This window comes from Manis pentadactyla, chromosome 7 (assembly GCF_030020395.1).
Source record: "Manis pentadactyla isolate mManPen7 chromosome 7, mManPen7.hap1, whole genome shotgun sequence".
In the NCBI taxonomy this organism is placed as follows: domain Eukaryota; kingdom Metazoa; phylum Chordata; class Mammalia; order Pholidota; family Manidae; genus Manis; species Manis pentadactyla.
Window position 1 is genome coordinate 9,788,478 of NC_080025.1, and position 19,485 is coordinate 9,807,962.

The window sequence follows — 19,485 nt, forward strand, 5'->3', positions numbered from 1 at the left end:
AGCTGACCCTCGGAGAACTAGTTAGATCTGCAAGGCTGCTTATGGGCTGGAAGTTGATGGTGGAGTTTCCTGGAGAAGGTGAACGTTACATACTCGGCGTTCTGTCTCCATTTTGCTCTCCTAACATGAGTTCCTACCTCAGCTAGTATTCTTCACAAACAAGAAGAAATGTTCCAAAGAAGCCTTCTAGAAGTTTTTGGTCTAAAATACTTAACAGATGGGGTATGTACATGTGCTCACTGTTCCGACAACTGTCGGATTTACAGGCTTTAAGCCATCTATACGTCTAACTAACGGCTCACTGTCATTCAGTGTTTTTAAATATCTCCTTTTTGCATTGGAAGAAGTAAAGCTGTGGAAAAGGAGAGGTCACGTTTCAGCTCTATTGGGATGTAGAGCTTATCCTTGCTCTTTAAGCCCTAAAAATCTGAATTCTGGATGAACTTTGAGAATAGAATGTGGAAGTGAGGGAATATGCAAACATTGAAAATATCTATTACAGACATCTCTTTTTTTCAATGAGCCTTATAGATTTCTAGTGGAATCCTGGATTTCATAGGCAATTGACAGTATCAGTCATTATACTGAGGCTTAGTAATAAATAATAATTATAACTAGCAGTGACTTTCGGTTAAAACTTTGAAAATGCACTGGTAGAAATATGGAAAATGGATTGAACAAGGGAATGTTTCTAGTTTGTTTTACCAAATTAAGCCTTATTTCACTAGTGTACTTGGAAATCTAAGACATAAGAACTTTAGATATAAATTCTCTATGGCAATTCTTTATTCCTTCATTTGGGAGCAATCACAGGTTTATTCTTAATGGTAAGTAAACATGATTACATTGTAGTCATGACTGTATAGTTCCTAAAGTTTCTAAGATCATCACTTAGAAGGCCTACAATCAGCAAAGTCCATAATACCTAAATTTTTGTTTTATAGCAATAGCAATTCTCATGAAGTCCACCTTAGCTTTCCTTCATTATAGCAGCCTAGTAAACCAGTCAATCATGAATTCTTATAAAGGTGCTCTGCCACCTTTTGGAAAACTTCTTTGTGGTACGATATTGATTGACAGTGTGCTACCATGTAAGATACAGTCCTTTTCAAGTACAGGTTTTTGTTATCTGGATTGCTGGGCCACACAGTTCCAGGGGGTGTCATGCATGAGGCTGTGAACTGAATAGCGCCACATCTCGGGAATTGGATTTTGTGCGCACGGTGCCCCTGACATTGTTCAGCTGACGGCCTTGCTTTCTGGAAGGGCCGACAAGCTCTCCTAAGCCACTTCTCTTAGGCACAAGCACTTTTTGTCTCCTGAGGTTTTCGGTTCCTCCAGAATTGCATATGTGTGGGCTGGGTTCTAGCACTGATTCAGGTGGAGTTCCTTTTGGTTTTGTGCAGAAATTCTCATAAAATTTTTAAGAATTCTTATTATACCAACCTTGGAGTCGTTTGCATAAAAACCAATGTTCATTTCTCAAGAGGAGAGGTTCACAGCAAAAGGAAAACCCGGGCAGCTCACAAATGAACTCATTGTATCATGTATAACATTACTCCAAAGCAGTGTGCCTTTCTACGCTGGTCACCCCGGGTGCCTTCTGAAGAGGGTGACCAGCTGGATGTGATGTTACATCAGATTCATGGACTCCCGCCCACACCATTTCTGATGCTTTTCATACCCACCTCTGTAGCTTTGGACAGATTGAGAGCACCTAAACTTAGCTCACCCCCACTGTTCTAGGTTGCCATGCAGTGTTCTTTGAAGGTAATCTGGGTTTCTATGCGTCCTGTCCCAAAGTTGAGATGACTAATAGCTAATATTTACTGAGCACTCACTATGTATCAGGCACTGCTCTACATACGTTAAACTTGTAACAACAAGGTACTGTTGTTATCCACATTTTGGTGACAGTAAACAGAGAGAGGCTCGGAGAGGTTAAGTAAGTTGCCTGAGGTGGTTTCAGTTGTATTAGTTTTCTAGGACAGCCATAACAAAGTGCAGCTGGCTTAAGCAGTGGAAATGTATTGTCTTATAGTTCTGGGGGCTAGAAGTCCAAAACTGAGGTCTCAGCGGAGCTGGTTGGTTCATTGTGCGGTCTGTGAGGGCAGCGTCTGTTCCAGGCCCTTCTCCTTGGTTGGTAGATGGCCATTTCTCACATTGTCTTCTTGCTGTGCATGTCTCTGTGTTCAAATTTTCCCTTTAGAAGGACGCCAGTCTTATTGGAATAGGGCGCAGCCTAATGACGTCATTTTCACTTAATTATTTCTATGAAGACCAGACATATGGATGATGTGAGGAGTGGCGGGGGCAGGGGATGCGTGATGCAGCCGCTAACACCGGCTAACAGTGATGGAGCTGGGATTTGAACCCAGCAGTCTGACCACAGGAGCTCAAGCTTCCAGTCTATGCACTACATTTCCTCAACTGTGTTAGGCTGCAGCACATAAAGTCGCCATTTTTGTGGATCAGACACGGTTGAATATCAGCAGTATGAGTCGACCTGACCTATTTCCAAACTGTGTCATTCAGATGAATCTTGTAAGTACTGTCATCCTCAGTGAGGCTGGCCCTGAGGAGTGGAGGATTCACCATTGCCTGGAGAGCTCACACTCTCTTAAGAATGCATACCCTTAATTCTGTTCTTAAGATAGACAAGTCATAAACATGCACACAAAACCCTTTGCAAACAGTATCAGTCACTGTGCAAAGAACAGCTATGATTTTCTTCCGGGGTTTCTCTTCTAGCAACTATGATAGTTTTGGACTCAGTGACCAGACACGTCTTGAGCATCCAGTCTTTCACTAGTGTATTTCTTAGGGCTCTCTGGTTATGCCTTAGAAAAAAACCCACCTCCTTCCTGCTGACATGCCAAGAAGGACAAAGTTCTCACCTGAATTTCACAATGTTGGAGTCAGTCTCAAAATCGAAGGCGATGGTTTCAGAATTGGTGGGTACATCGTAAATAGGGGTCAAACCTAATTACCCTTTCATATAACATATGTAACTTTATAAATTGAATAAAATATTTTCGACTTATAAAAGTAAGTGGATTAAACTTAATCTTGAAAACAGGTGTATAGAATAGCCTCAAATGTATATGGTAGCCTCTCTATATCTTACATTTGTTCTTCAATACTAAGATAGCTGTTTCAGCCCTATTTCCCTAGCTGCTTGTACTGAACGTGCCTTTTTTTTAATGAAGTTATATCAGATCATATGAACGTTTTTCATTTTTCCCTCCTTTAAAAATATTCTGTCTTTTGTGATTCAGTTCAGTAAAGGCTTTGTAACAAGGGTAGCAGTCTAGGTCCATCCGACTTCCATCTCTGTCTTCTTGGCTTTTACATTGTCTTATCTGTCACCAGTGATATTCATGAGTTATCAGAGAAAACATGGGATTCATACCACACCTTTGAATCCTGCTTAATTGCCATGTGATAAAACTTGAAAGTTTGGCAGAATTAATAAGACTTTGTCTTAGTCAGTGGTCCGTCGTAACAAAATGCCATAGCCTGGGAGGTGTAAACACCAGACATTCATTTCGCACCAACCTGGAGGATGGGAAGTCCCAAATCAAGGCTCCTACAGTTGTAACATCTGGTGAGAGCCTTCCTTGTGGCCTGAAGATGGCCATGTCCTCACATGGCAAAGGGAGGGGTTCTGTCCCTTCCTATTGTGAGGGCACATTGTGGGGGCTCCCCTCTCCTGAACTCACCTAAACCAGGTCCCCTCCCGAAGGCCCCATCACGTCATACATCATGTTGGGGATCAGGGCATGAACACACAAATCTTGGGGGTACACAAACATTCAGTCCATAGCAGATTCTGAAAAATCAGGAATCGGCATGTTGAGTCTTCATTCTCATGCGTCTGCTTTGCTCTTTCGGTTTTAGGTGTTCCCACCCCCAGCCAAGAAATCCTCCGGCACACGCTGAACACACTGGTCCGGGAGAGGAAAATCTATCCAACCCCAGATGGCTATTTCATCGTGACCCCACAGACTTATTTCATAACTCCCTCCCTTATAAGAACTAACAGTAAGTGGTACCATTTGGACGAGAGGATACCTGACAGGTCTCAGTGTACCTCTCCACAACCTGGAACCATAACGCCCTCTGCCTCAGGCTGTGTCAGGGAAAGGACATTGCCCAGAAACCACTGCGACTCCTGCCACTGTTGCCGAGAAGACGTGCACAGCATGCATGCATCAACGCTGCAGAGGAAGCCTGCCAGGGACTGCAAGGACCCCTACTGCCCCCCCTCACTCTGCCAGGTGCCGCCCACTGAAAAGAGCAAAAGTACTGTAAATTTTTCTTATAAGACAGAAACTCTCTCAAAACCTAAAGACAGTGAAAAGCAGTCCAAAAAATTTGGGCTGAAGCTATTCCGGTTAAGTTTTAAGAAAGACAAGACCAAGCAGCTAGCCAATTTTTCTGCGCAGTTTCCTCCTGAGGAGTGGCCCCTGCGAGACGAGGACACGCCAACCACAATCCCTAGGGAAGTGGAGATGGAAATCATTCGGCGTATCAACCCAGACTTGACTGTGGAAAATGTCATGAGGCACACCGCACTGATGAAGAAACTTGAAGAGGAAAAGGCGCACAGGAGTAAAGCTGGGTCCTCTGCCCATCACAGCGGAAGAAGCAAAAAGAGTAGGACCCATCGAAAGTCCCATGGAAAATCTCGGTCACACAGCAAGACGCGGGTGTCTAAGGGAGACCCTTCGGATGGCTCCCGTCTGGATATCCCAGGTGAGAGGGAGTATGACTTTTGCGATCCTCTTACCAGGGCACCCAGGGAGGGCTGCTTCATCATTGAACACAAAGGAGATAACTTCATCATGCACAGCAACACAAACGTGATTGAGTCTCATTTCCCCATGACCCCAGAATGGGATGTGTCTGGGGAATTGGCCAAAAGGAGAACTGAGATGCCTTTTCCTGAACCTTCCAGGGGAAGCTCCCACTCGAAAGTGCACCGAAGCCACAGCCATACCCAGGACCGAAGGTCCAGGAATGAGAGACCCAACAAAGCCAAGGAGAGATCCAGGTCGATGGATAACTCCAAAGGCCCTCTGGGTGCTTCATCTCTGGGGACACCTGAAGACCTGGCTGAAGGCTGTAGCCCGGACGACCAAACGCCCAGCCAATCCTACATTGATGACAGTACTTTAAGGCCTGCACAGACTGTTGTTGGTCATCCAAGGGCTCACATTTCATCCACAAACTATAAGGAGGTGTGCATTCCAGAAATAGTCAGTGGTAACAAGGAGCCTTCCAGTGCGTGTAGCCTTTTGGAGCCAGGCAAACTACCCGAGACTTTGCCATCCTATGAACTCAACTCCTGTCCAGCAAAAACAGCGACGGATGACTATTTCCAGTGCAACACCTCCAGCGAGACAGTGCTCACAGCGCCGTCGCCTCTGGGAAAGAACAAAGAGGACCATGACACTCTCACCCTGGTGGAAGGGGTGAAAAAGCTGCCTCTGTCTGACAGGCAGGCCCCACATTCCTCCAGGGAGCCTGTAGGGCACAAGGAGGAGTCACCAAAAGGGCCGGGTGGGGGCCCGGTCACTTCAGGTGCGGTGGCCGAAGGGATTGCCAATGGACGCCTGGTCCAGCATCACAGCGCCGAGCCCAGCAGCCTGGACAAGAGGAAAGAGATATTCAGCAAAGACACGCTGTTCAAACCTCTTCACAGCACCTTGTCTGTAAACAGCTATCACAAATCGAGCTTGTCCCTCCTCAAATCTCACCAGAAGACACCTGCTGACACACTGCCAGGCCGAGGTGAGAAGCTGGACCCGGCCCTGGGGACCTCGGTGGCACCAGCCATGCCTGCTTCCCAGCGTCAGCAGGAGTCATTGGGGAACCAGGAAGCCTCTTTTGACTATTACAATGTCTCTGATGATGATGACTCTGAGGAAGGAGCAAACAAAAACACAGAAGAGGAGAAAAACAGAGATGATGTGGGCACCATGCAGTGGCTCCTCGAGAGGGAGAAGGAAAGGGACTTGCAGAGGAAATTTGAGAAGAACCTCACCCTCCTCACCCCAAAAGACCCCGATGGCAGCAGCCAGAGAGCCACCCACTCAGCGCGTCTCGACAGCATGGACAGCAGCAGCATTACAGTGGACAGTGGATTCAACTCCCCACGGTAGGGAGACGCCTGTCTATACCCACACACCTACCGGGGCCTGGGGCCTTTTATGCAAATACCTCAAACCGGGTCTGGTTTCGCAGTCTCAGTTCTGTGAATGCGGGTTCAGAGTCGTGTGAGTTGTGTTGTTAACAACCTGTTTCTGACTTCTTTTTCAGGAATTGAAACAAATGTTTCTGCAGCTGTAGAGAGCACCAATCTGGACTGGTGGGTTGGCTCCTTCCCTCAAACTTGCATCAGTCCAATCTAAGACCAACATGGCCCAGTATTTTTTCTTCTGCGTTTATACGGCCACCATGCTGATAAAGGAAGGAGTTTTTTGAGTCCTCCAGAAATAGTAACTCTTTGAGTAGAATGAGTAGCCAGTGGGAGGGCAGGAGTAGGGTTCTGGAATAAAGTGGTTGACTCAAGGATGGGGTCCCTCTCATAAGCATGTAACAGCAGATCTCAGAACCTTTCCAGTGGATCCAGAAGCATGTTGCCATTTTGGTCCCGGTTTCCCACGCGGCCTGCCCTACCCTTGATCATACACCTCAAATGTCTTTTTCCCCTCATGGAAAGGGTAGGGCCTGTGCTCCCTCAGATCAGAGCATGCACCAGAGCTGTTCTTTCTCCTCCTGCAGAATCAGTGCAACCCGTTTAGGCACTCTGATCCCAGTCCCTTCTTTCCAGTGGGTGCTGTAATTCTGCAGAGGGTTGACAGCAGAGAGGGTGAACGCCAAACGGTCACGTCTAACACACTGAGGTGGTTCAGGGGTTAAGAAAGCAAGAGACCCTGTGCAACTTCCTTTTTTTCCTCCTTATCTCTTCCTTCTCCTGAAAGAGCAACTTGGGACCTCATTCTCCTTCTAAATTCTACTCCAGATTGGTGACTCTGAGATGCAGAAATACTGTTGAGAGATGAGCATTTCTTATTAACAGTGATTCCCAAGATTTTACCATATTTATAATTTTAACAAGTACCCAGATATGATTATGTACCTCATATATTTATTTTGATGATTAAGAATTAAAATGAGTTCTGCTGTGATCATTTCACTCTACCTCTCTGGATAATCTTGGGGCAGAGTATCCCAAAGTCAGAACTGGGAATCATTCATCTGTTTGTCCCAGTGTGGGCCTTTGTTATTTCTTAAAGGGATAGTTTTTGACGATGATGATGGTGATTTTTATCATGTAACCTTTTTTTCCCCCAAGTGAACACATGTGTGTGAAGCCTAGTTTCTAAACAAACCACAGAGATGGCACTCTGGTGCGAGTTGGGGGGAGACCAGCAGCCCCAGGTGTGCACCCATCCCTCAAGGAGTCCTCACAGACCCCAGGGACCTGTGGCACTGAAAACAGTTGCCCTTTTACGTGACTTTTCTAAGAAATAATTTTTTGCTAAATATTTTTTTATCCCAAATCAAATCTTAATTTATTTACTAATTCCTTCATAGACCTTTTCCTTTTCTGTTTCCCTCTTCTACTGTCTTTTTTCGCTCTTGAATTCCAAATAGGGATACCAGATAAGCATAAGTGAAGGTCTGTAGTTGACGCTAGATGTTCAAAACTATTGCTCATGGAAAGTGTGGTTTCTGTGCGTTTGTTTGATGGTTTCTTATTATTTTATTTCTTTACCTTTATATTGTATTATTTCCTTACCCTATGTTCTATGGTTTCTTACTATGTAGACGCCACTGCCTAATGCTTTTCACACACAGTTTCCAGGGCTTCATACTGCCCTCTCGGCCCTGGGCCTCCCCAGGGGAAAGCTGTGCGACTCCAGAGATAGTTGCTAGGGAGACGTTGGGAGGAGTTTAATGGCTCCTAACTCAAAAACCTACCACTGCATAATATTGAAAGTGTTTTGTTTGGGGGCAGATAAACAGAAATATTCATGAAATAGTTGAACCAGTCTGTCCACAGAATATATGTTATTATCTCTAAATTTGGCATACAGACTATAGAATTTATGAATGGGATGATTTCTTGCAATAAGTTTATTTTCCTTTATTTAATAATATACTTAAAGTTAATATGCTTTGTCGTGGTAGAAGGTAAAGGTCATTCTGTGAGGGCAGCCTTCACACATTAGCTACATGTCTGGCCACTATTATTAGGTAGAATTTTCTCTATAGGAATACATAGATTACCCACAAATTCCATGCAGTTAGAGAATCTACAGAACAGTTCCTGGTGTTACCCATTCCATATTTAATATCCTTTGGTTAGAAACTGGGTGACAAACTTATTTTCCATAGCTATTTTTAAACTGTACTTTCTGCGCACCTCCATAAGTTCACTAAATTGCCTTTATGATGCATGAGGGTGATCTGCAGAGGAGAATATTTCAGTTACGGGGCATTTCACTCTCCAGCATGAGGAGTGTTCCAGCCAAATCGCACTAGCATGCTGACACCTCTCCACTCCAGTGAGCTGCAGGAATCTTAAGCAGGCCACTTATTTGGGCCTGTCAGTAAAAAATACACCGAGCAACTAACATCCAACTTAAAATTTAAAAAAAGGACTAAAAATATGATTGGTAATATAAAGATTCAGAAGCCATAATACATAGATTCCCATGCCGACCCACGGCAATTACTTAATTCAGAGGTGAGACAAATAATTTGCATTTGTCTAGCTTCTTAGTGTACTTGTAGCTCTCAGTGCTGGCTCCGAAGTCAGGTTCGGCCACATTTCAAAAAATTTTCAGTCCCTTTGGTTGGGAACGGAAGGATATTGAGAAGGAAAAAGGTAGAAACCTAAACTGTGCTATGACATCTAATAGTCAAAATGACCAGCCATGACATGAAAAGCCTGCTGTTCCAAATCTGAGGCCAAAAACCGGTTGATAAGCATAATTTGAAAATCAGAGGGACTAAAGGCTGCTGGGATGTGTCTGCTTTAATGGAACCCGTGAGCATGTGCTGGGGAAGCTCGTCCGTGCAGGAGGGCGAATAACACAATGGCTTGGTTCACTTCTTCTGCCCGTAAGATCCTGAGATCTTATTTTTAGGGTTGCAGTCCCTTAGCTCTCTTAAAAAAAAAAAGTAAGCCCATGTACATTTGAGAACCATTTTTACTGCTGCTCCATCTCCATTAACTTTCTCATCATTGTATCCAGAGCCCTCAGTCTGAGTGCTGCATGCTCGCTCATTATTACAGCAGTGACGAAATACATCCTTGGGAGAAACTGCAGTACCACGTGTATTTACCACTGTTAATAAGCTGACTGGGGTCAAAGGTGGTCAGAGGCCTCTTAGAGCACAGACAGCTCCCACCTTGGAGATTGTCGGTCAGGATGTGTGTGTACAGTGCGTGGCACAGTGCCTGGTGCCCAGCAGGTACTTATTAAATATTAAGATGGTGCCTCAAAAGCTGGTTGAAAAATGGTCCTTTGGACCTTAAAATAAATTTTCCTGTAGAAAAGATAGTATTGGTAATATAAAGATTCCGAAGCCATAATACATAGATTCCCATGCCAACCCACGGCAATTACTTAATTCAGAGGCAAGACAAATAATTTGCATTTGTCTAGCTTCTTAGTGTATGAATTCTTACTCGATGTTTATCTCTTCTTTCCTCCACAAGTAGGTAAATCACAACATAACTCTCCCTGTTTTCAGATATGAGGAGGTCTTCTTAGAGGTGTAAGGCGACGGAGTCAGTGGAGTCATTTAGAGATGAGGACGTAACTGTAAAAGGAGTGACTGTCATGATTAAGAATGAAACTGAAGGAGGACGTGTCATGAAATCCAAGGGCTCCTCCCTGCTTCTGCCCTTCTTCCTTCCCCCACCTGACCCTCTGCCCCAGTTGTAGTGCTGGCACCACAGGTGAATTTTCTTAGGAAGGTATAAGGCAGGGAAGTAGGCAGGTCTAGCACTTTCCATCCCTTTGGTGATGGCGTTCTGAAGTATTTTTCGGTATGCCCAGATCTACTATAAGTGGAATAGAAGAACTTGACTTCTTTCTATAAACATATTAACCTTCTGGAAGTAACCCCACCTGCAGTCAAGAAAGGTCCGGTTGTCTTTTTGGCAGTGGATGAACAAATTCCCTTTTGACCCATCGACTCTGGGCTCCACGAGCTCAGGATGAAATAACCTGTTAGGAAGAGATGGTACAGGCACTGCCCGCATTCTGTCACTTGGATTTTATGAAAGACCTACGTTCGTACCATAGCGGCGTTTACTACTAACTCTACACTTGACACCTTCTCGGCTTACCAAGGTTGCATAGGAACGCTCTACTTTCAGATGGTGGGGAAAACTTGCATAGGGTGCAGACCAAATTGCTGCCGGCTTAGGATGGGAATGAAAGAGGTGGTGGAGATGCCTACCATACTAGTATCACCTGTGGACTGGCTGCAGCAGGCTAACATCAGTTGTGGGGACCAGCTCTTACAGAATATTTTATAAACCTTGAAGCTACCCAGTAAGGTGGGTGTTTTGAGCATCATTATGATTTCTTCAATCTCTTTGTAAACTCACTGTTTATAACCATTTCAAGGACCTCGAACATGAAACCCATTCAGTTCCCATCGATCAGGCCAGGTAATCTTATTTCTGCTATTGCCTTACACGTTTGAAATGTCAAATGTCCTGAATCCCTTGGAGCAGTAAAACAGATTCAAGTATTTCTAACTTAGGAAAATTGAAAGAGGAATCAAAATACAAAAGCCTTTAGATCATCTCTATATGAATCCTTTAAAAAATAAAATATTTCTACCAAAGTGGTATCGATGGTGGGGTAGGAGAGGTAAATGTAAACATCACAAATGAGTGGGGAAAAAACCTAAGATTCCTTATTTGCAAATATAAAGTATTTTAACTAAAGTATTCACATTTGAAACAGGTATGACGTGTTTTAAAAGGATTTTATTCCCATCAGTGTGGCAAATGAGTTAGTGACATGCTTGGAGTCCACCGAAGTCAACCCTGCTAATCAAGAATGAAAACAGACTCATTAGGGTAAAATGATTGAGTTCATTCAAGAGCAGTTGTATCAACGAATTTCCAGCCTGAAGTGAAATTATTATTACAAACGTATATATATGATTCTTTTAAAAAAACTAATGTGATAGCTAGTGATAGCTATCTATCACATCCAATTTTGAGGTTTCCTTGCATGTGAAAAGAAAGGGGAACATTTCAAGTACATTTAGCTGTATAAAAACCCTTTATTCCATGCGCTGCCAATTATAACATGTCTTGGGAAGAAAGCTTCTGGAATCTTGCTGGACGAGCATATGTGAATAATCAGTACACGATGGTATATGTATGTGACATTATGAACCAACAGAGGAAATCCATTAACTACATCATTTGCTCTTCCTCTGGGGCTCAATATATAATTATTTATGTTAAAGACAAAACAAAACAAAACCTTTTTACTCTTTTAGCACTCGGGAGAGCCTGGCTTCCAACACATCCAGCATTGTTGAAAGTAACCGTCGTCAGAACCCTACCCTGAGCCCGGTCCATGGTGGAGCTGGCCCGGCCTTCAACTTCCGAGCAAGTACGGATCCCCCGGCAAATGACGCTGAGAAACTACAGAAACCTTCCAACTGCTTGCAGGCTTCTGTTACTAGTGTGTGACAGTCGTTCTGCCCCTGATCTCCTGTCTCGTGCGATACAGCCAAGTTTACGACACTGGGACTGATGTTTACATCTTGGGAAAGACAAGCTTCTCCATCACAGTTTTTGTGTTTACTTAAACTGTGCTGCTAAGTAGGCTAGGGCGAAAAAAGTCTTTATTTCCGCGTATTGCTTTTCACATTTATGGCTCTAGTAGCAACAGGATAGTAGTAGGGGTGACATGTACACTTTTGCTTCACTAATTGTAACCGAGCACACGTAGGAAAGTCTAGACACTGTAAGTGTAATACACATTTTCAATGTCATGCAGTTGCCAATCCCATTTTTAAATGCCACAGATGCGTGTTGCTCCCCATCTGTGGTCTGATGGTGCCACAGAATTGATCCTTGACACTTCCAAAACAAACAGAAACAAGCAAACTCAGCCACCACAAAATGTCAAATGCAAGGGTCCACCTTGAGGGAAATTGATGCCCAACTGACCAGATGGGGCCCCAGCCCTTTGTGTGTGAATTGTTTATGCACCAGTCATTTTTCACTGTGAGTTTTCGGGACACGATTTTGCAGAAGCCCATGGAAGTGTGTCAGAAGGGTTCGTGACCAAGGTTCTGGGAGGGTTGGTTTTTCAGGATTTTGTTTTTAAGCATAACAGATGCTTGTCTGAATTTTTAACCTTCCACAATCACAAACAGGAATATAGGCCTTTGAATCTGGAGTGGACAAAGGAAGGAGAACGCTAAGTGATGGAAGAGGTAATGTGGACTTTTAAAAGATGTTAATCAAATATTTAAGGAAGATCATTTCCTCCTTGTGATAAGTGATCCTGTCTTACTATAATAGATAACAATAATTAGTTTGTTTAAAAGCAAAATGTTCTTTGTGATACAAATGAAGAGTATGGCCTGAGGATGTTATTCTTTCTAATGGAAGGACATTAATCTATTTTATGTAGTTTTAAATAGAATGCCTAAATTAGGCTGTGGGAGATAATTTTTAGTGGTTATAGGAAAGAGCAAATTTAGGGAGAGTCGAACTTCAGGCCTTTTATTCCTGGAAAGATATCTATAGAGAAAACTTTAAAATAATTTTTGATTAGAAATATACATGTGCCCATGTAATTAACAACAGAATGTGCTCATTCTGCAAGTATGGTATAATCCTGACTTGTATTCCCCTGCAATTTATCAGAGTAATGATTATGCATCCATGAACTATGCCAGAGTAATGTTTACAGATACTTTGTAACCAATTTCAGGAGGCATTTTTAGATGGATGTATAGTTAGCAGCCCAATTTATTTCAAAGTGGTTTGTTAGCAGTTTGCTTTGGTTTTTACAATGTCATGTTGGATTACAAAGAAAACACTCCACAGCAAAGGGATTGCAAACACTCAAGCTTCAACCTCATAGGAAAGAGACATTTCAGTTTCCATATTTTATCATATGAGAAAAATGGAATAAACCTGTAGATGATGGAAAATTATTTGCAAATGGGTTATATATGACACAAGTAAGTGGTCTGACAAAAAGTTTTATTTAGTTTAGTGGCACGTGATATTTGGAGCCATATACCATAAAATATATATCCAAAAATAAATATAAAATTTTTTTTCCTCAGATTCCAGTAATTGGCATAATATCGGTGAATTACTTCTGCTTCAGTATTAGGCTTAATCGCTAGCAATCTGTTTAAAGAACGCAGTCATATACATAGTCAGACTGATTCTTGAAACATTTGGAGCCTCCCTCATGCTTTTTCAGATGTTTGGAAGTTGCATCGGGTCAACCTGGACTCGTCAAGTTTAGTAATAATTTCCTTTTTTTCCTTATAGTGAATGGTAAGCACATTTCTTGGTAAACTCCCACATTACTAAAATGCTTAAGTCAGTTGACTTTCAATTTCATGCCGTATTTCCTCCTAGGCATGTCTTGATTGCCCACAAATACACTATTTGTCTCATTGCTTAAATATGTCCAGAAGGAAGGATAATGTATTTGAAAGATTATCTATAGAATCTGTTTCCTTGGGGAGCTGTATACCATACATTTACTAAATTCTTCTGTCTAAATTCGTTTTTTCCAAGAACCTGCTCTCAAATGTTTATCGTATATACTATCAGTTCATAAATAATATAACCATTGAGACAATGCACCAGCCTCCAGTTGGTCCTCTGAAAGTAGCCGTTATAATAATCAAATGCTGTGTGAACAGGAAAGGGAAGCATTATCTTTAAGAGAAGCTTTAAAATACGAAGTTATGAATATTTCAGAAGAAATAGGTTTACAGAAGATATTATTCAAATAAAATGTGTATATTATTTGCCTGATGCTATGGGGTACATGATTTAAAATAAAAAAAAAAACCAACTCCCTTAGACCAGCAGCCATTAGTGTAGAAATAATGGACTTTAAAGATGATATGGTGTAAGCAGGCGTTCCTTGTAGAAATACCCCTCTGAATCTAACTGGGATTCTTGAATAGGGGAGGAGCGGTGGCAGGAGGCTCATTCCAAACGTGGCCCAAGGTGGCGGCGGCGAGGTTCTCTGTGACCCGGCGCTCTGCCAGCTCCAAGCTTGGCCAATGTACTTTTCTTCCACCGAAATGATAGCTTTGTGTTAAATGGCTGCTTATCTAGTCTTCACTTAAGAGTTTATCAACCGAAAAGGTTTACAGAACTGAATCTGGTTGAATCTCTGTGTAGCGTTCAACTTTAAAGGGTCAACCCATCTGTTGGCATTTTGCACACGTATGTATTAGTATGATACAGCATATTACTTTATGGTAATTTTTATTTTTGCATATAACTACCTCCATAAATTTGATGAAGCGGCAGCAGTGCGTTCAAGTGTATTGTTCAGAAAAGCCAAGTTTAAACCTTTCTTAACCATTAGGCCATGGCGTTGTGTGTGTGTCAGTCAGTGATTGCCAGTGTGGACTCCTGACTTCCATCGCCGTGGTTTCCTTTTACGGCATGATTTCACTTTCAGATGTAACCCTGTCTCTCTTCTCTTTCCCACAAAAGCGCACTTGATTTTCCCAGTGAAAGGAAGTTTAAATTTCTCATCGTCCCCCACCCGCCGCCTTGCCCCCTGCCTGCCAACACCCCCTTCCTGCTGAGATAGTTCTCCCTGCCAAAGAGCCAATTGGTAAACATAATTTAGCTAGCTATTTACTCCTGCAAATATCTGATTTGAATTTTAGGTTTTCAGTAGCAGACACACAAGAAATTCGGGCTGCAGCCTTGGGAGCACTTTGGACCCGTCGGCCTTCACTTCTGTGCTACCATACCAAGCCCAAACGTCATTTTAAGTCAAAGAGCTGTCCTGCATATTCACTGCTTTCTTGTTAAATAATTTGTATTCCACTTTATATATTTTGCACATCTCAGGGGACTTTAATGAGCATATGGAAAGGGCGGGGTGGGGGGGTGCCATTAAATAGAGAAAACAAAGAGCTGAAACACAGTTAACTGGATAAAAATAACAAATTACTGCTTCTCTGATGTTGCGAAGCTCAAGTTCAGGAAGCATAAATTGGAAGTTAATCTGGAGTAACAATGGTCTGCACACCAGCTGCTCCCAAATCTCCCTTTCTCATAACCCAACCAGCATTTCTAACATGTAAATGTAAACGACATTGTAGTCACCGTCGGGAGGAGAAATCTGTGTAATGAAAACGGAAGTATTGGTCTGTTCTTTTTAGGTTGGCGCAGCTTTGCTAAGTTCCACCCAGGATAAACCACTTATCACCACAAAGTGTACTTGAAAATAAAGCTTTCAAATTATAGGCATACTGCTCACAATACAGTAAGGGATCATATTTTGAAAAGTCTCACCTATATAATGAGGGCAGTCTGAGAGCTTGACTACAAATGAACAACCTATAGCGACTTTGCAAGTCCCTTCTGGGATCTCAAAGAGTGCTTTCAAAGCATTCAGATTCACAAACAAAAGCAGGTCATACTTGTAACACCCATACTTGGAATGAAATAACAAAGGAGTGACTTCAGATTACCCAGAAACACAGTGGCAGCTATCCGTGATCCATTTTCTATCTGTTTCATAGACCGTCATGAGAAATTACTCAATACAATGCTATTTTTCTGATGTGTGCTAATAAAGTCAAAGAAAAACAAATACAACTTTACACCTTTGTCCATTTTTATTCAAAAAGTTCAGGGTGTTTGAAATTTTACCGAATCCACCCAAATGCCATTGCGTCCGAGGTAGACCTAGACGTACACCCTTGTTTACAGTTTCCTATCGGTTTCTAGAATTCCTGTGCTAAAATGCCATCTTTCAGGAACATGACTGCTCCTGACAGTGGGAGGTGCTGAAACAGAAATTTTAATTTAAAACTTAATCAAGTACCCTTCACAGTGCTTCTTAGCACAGGAGGAATTCGGTACAGTCGATCGAGCCCCACTTGGAAGAATCTGGATTTCCTAGGGAGCTGATGTAGTTCTAAGTCTTTGCTCAGATTAGGACTCCTGGGACCCCCGGTGGGGCCTTCTCTGTGACCGTTATGGGCCAGTCACAGAATCAGCCAGCACTGCTGCCACACAGGAGGGGACCCGCGGAAGTGAGCCCTTCCGCTCCCGTTCCCACCCGCAGTTCCATCCCACGTATATTCTCTTTGGTTCCAGAGTGACTCTTCTGCACACATTTAGGGCCCTGGGGTGCTAAAACAGGAAAAAAATCATGCGGAAGCTATGGAAAGCATTGATTTACTGTGGTTTAGTAAAATATGGGCAGGGAAGAGATTACTATCCGTCTGGTCTTTGCCAAATAAGATAAAAGTATCAGCTGTCACTCCATCACTGTCCCAGAAGGTTTTAGAACACTAAGGATGCATTCAGTATTTTCCCATAGATGTTTATTTAGCAGACATTTCATAAATTACGTATATGAAAAAATTCATCGTTAAATATCCTGGTATGTTTGAAATGGACATCGGCCCTCCCTGATTGAGTTAATCTCTGTGTCTTTCCCAGCAGCTTTCCCGAGATTCCCCAGTGATTGCTCCTCTAACACATAATCCCGTGTTTTTACAGTTGTTCTCTGACTTACAGTTGCTGATTTGCAAGGTTCAGAATTCTACAAGGCTCAAGGGGGACTAAACCTTCTTAAGATTGTGTGTTATCAGTTATAGGGCTCTAGCTGCTCATTGTTGGCCTCAAATGTGAACACACACACACACACACACACACACACCTGCCAACCAGGGAAGAGGGCTGTTTCCTGAGTGAGGCAGCAGTGACCCTGGAAGGAAATGCAAGGCTAGAGGCTTGGCTGGTCCATGTACAGCTGCCTACCTCCCTGTCCAAAGGCTGCTCTCGGCACTCCTGTTCCCCTGCTCCAGAAAGAGGTACCACAGCTGAGGTCTCCACTATGAATCCTCTGCAGTTTCAGTCATTCATGCTGAAGCTTACCCAGCAGCTCCTCACCTTGCTTTCCCCCAAAGTCCTTCCCCCCCTGCCTCATTTACCCACCTAGACACCGACACTCCACCCTGCTTCCCACATCGGAAGGGCAAATCGTGTGTGGTGGTGTGCACACAGGATGGGTTAGGACTAGAGCTGCCCTAGGGTCACCCTCTTGTAAGTATTGACAGCTACCGATCAAGGTCCTTAGAAGAGTTGACGTAAATACTACTTTCTAGAAGAGAAGGAAATTTCAGCGTTCAGTTTAAAAGGATCATCATTCTGCAGGTATCTTTCTCTTGAGTGACTGAATGTGACTATTGCATTAGAGTAAATGAATTAAGAAGTGCAAGTGGGATTTAGTATATGTTAGAAAGGAGTTTTGCAGCCAAGACTGCCTTGGATAAAATGTGTTTGCACTGACAAAAAAAAATTTTAAATGACTTGGTCCCTGGTTGCTGTAAAGGTCATCCAAGATGGATGTTCTGTTTATATTGTATAGTATTTCATATGAAATAATTACAGTTCATGAAATGTCTTCCCTAATGTTACTGATTTATAACAGCACATTTGTAACATGGTTTTTATCGTGTCAGCGTACCATATTGTAAATGATGATTACTTGTCATGCTTAGTATAATAACTTAAAAGAAAAAAAACGCACAGGGATTTTTGTAAGTCTATATTTGAAAGTCCCTCCATATGGTAATATTGTGTTCATGTTGTTTATGTAGTGTTGTGTGAAATATCCATTTTGGATTGTGTTACTTTTTAAGATATTAAATAACATTTGGTTATATGTCTAAGTGGATTATTATTATTTTTTTTGGTACTTGAGAGAAAGTACTTTAGGTGAGATGAGTTTATTTCTCTCCTCAGTTAATATGACCCCATAACAAATAGTTATTGCTAGCAGAGCTTTTGGGTTAAAACAACTAAAAATGAAATTTCTGATCAAAATGCTTTTTCCAGGAATGTTGGTTGAAAAAAATCCCCTCGTTAGCTAGTTATTCCAATTTAAAAGAATAAGGCTTCGAGATGCATATAATTAAGTTTTCTATATGAAGTTGTAAAGTGATGCGGTTGGTTTTTTGTTTTGCTAGGACTCCTATCACAACTTCTATCTCCCAAATAAAGGTGATCTCCCTAGTAAATGGCCCAGAGGCTATTTGTATATTCTAATGAGGCTCTTGCACAAGTTTGGAATGCCTCCATGTTTAATTGCCTTCAGAGTCTATGACACATTCTTTTGGCTCTTCTCAGTGTGACAGTCTTTGTCCATGGAGAACAGAGTCCATTTTTTTTTTTCCAAATCAAAAGAGATCTGCTGTCAAGCAAATGATTAAGCTAGGGAACAGCATTATTAGTAAAGCATAATATGGAGTTACAGAGTTTAGCCTGATTTTCTTGGAAAGGCAATAAATACCCAAAGCAGACTCCCCAGATTGGTTCTGAACAATCACAATGTAACTTGGATAAGAGTGGAGAAAATTCAAGGTGACTACTTCGAAGGATGAGTCTTAATTTAGTTGTGTAAGTTTGTCTATAAATATTTTTAACTGTCTCCATATGGACACTTCGTTTTTCCAGCCTGACGTGAGGAACAACAGGAATACTGGGCGTGTTTTGTGAGTTTTCCACTAGGAACAAAGCTGCTGTGCTCAAGGTAACTGTGTGTTCTTTCCAGAACGATCCAGGGAACTATACACATGGAGGAAGTGTGTGACTTAAGAAGATGGAAGGCAGGATTCCGACTCCTTTGAGAGAATGGTCACAGTTCATAAAAATCTTTTCTTTCCAAAGGAAATGGTATGGTTTTAACTTTTCTTTAAATGTTTAGAGAAGTGGGATTTTTTTTCCTCCGTAAAAAAAATCCAAGCAGAATGTTCACTATTCGCCTCTGAGTCTGTTACAGCTGTGAAATTGAGAGCCACTGAATAATAGAAAGAAGTTATTCACCTGACTTTAATAATTTATTTAACTGTGAAATCTTATCCCCACTGTGGGAATACTTGGATTTAGTGATATTCCTCCTCTTTGGGCCCAGTGGCTCCAGACTGTGCCTGTAAAGCAAATAGTTAATCATGAACACATGGAATATGTGTGCGGTGGCTATTCACAGAGCACACTGCACCGAATAGGAATTTCAAGAGAAATCCAGGCACCTGCCCTCAAGATAGGCTGGGTAGGGTTTTTGGTGAATCTTCTTGAAAGAATTTCATTTGAAGTAGGGTGTTAGGCATCAGAGGGAGATAGAATGTGTTAAATGAGAGAAGTAAGGCCAGACACGTTAGTTTGAAATTCAGAGTGCCAAACTG

The 19,485-nt window shown here is 42.3% G+C and overlaps 1 protein-coding gene across 5 annotated transcripts in view; it reads left to right on the forward strand.

The window, feature by feature from the left end:
* STOX2 (storkhead box 2) overlaps positions 1–17,966 on the forward strand; it is a 183,467-nt gene extending 165,501 nt beyond the window's left edge. For 4 of the 5 annotated variants that reach the window (XM_036894299.2, XM_057505083.1, XM_057505084.1 and 1 more), the window contains exons 3-4: positions 3,901–6,163; positions 11,551–17,966. In XM_036894299.2, coding sequence (XP_036750194.1) covers positions 3,901–6,163; positions 11,551–11,746 — 2,459 coding nt within the window. In that variant the 3' untranslated portion in view covers positions 11,747–17,966. Of the gene's footprint in view, positions 1–3,900; positions 6,168–11,550 lie in introns of those variants that run through there. The other variant, XM_057505082.1, reaches the window with a different exon arrangement.
* The last annotated feature ends 1,519 nt before the right edge of the window (positions 17,967–19,485 follow it).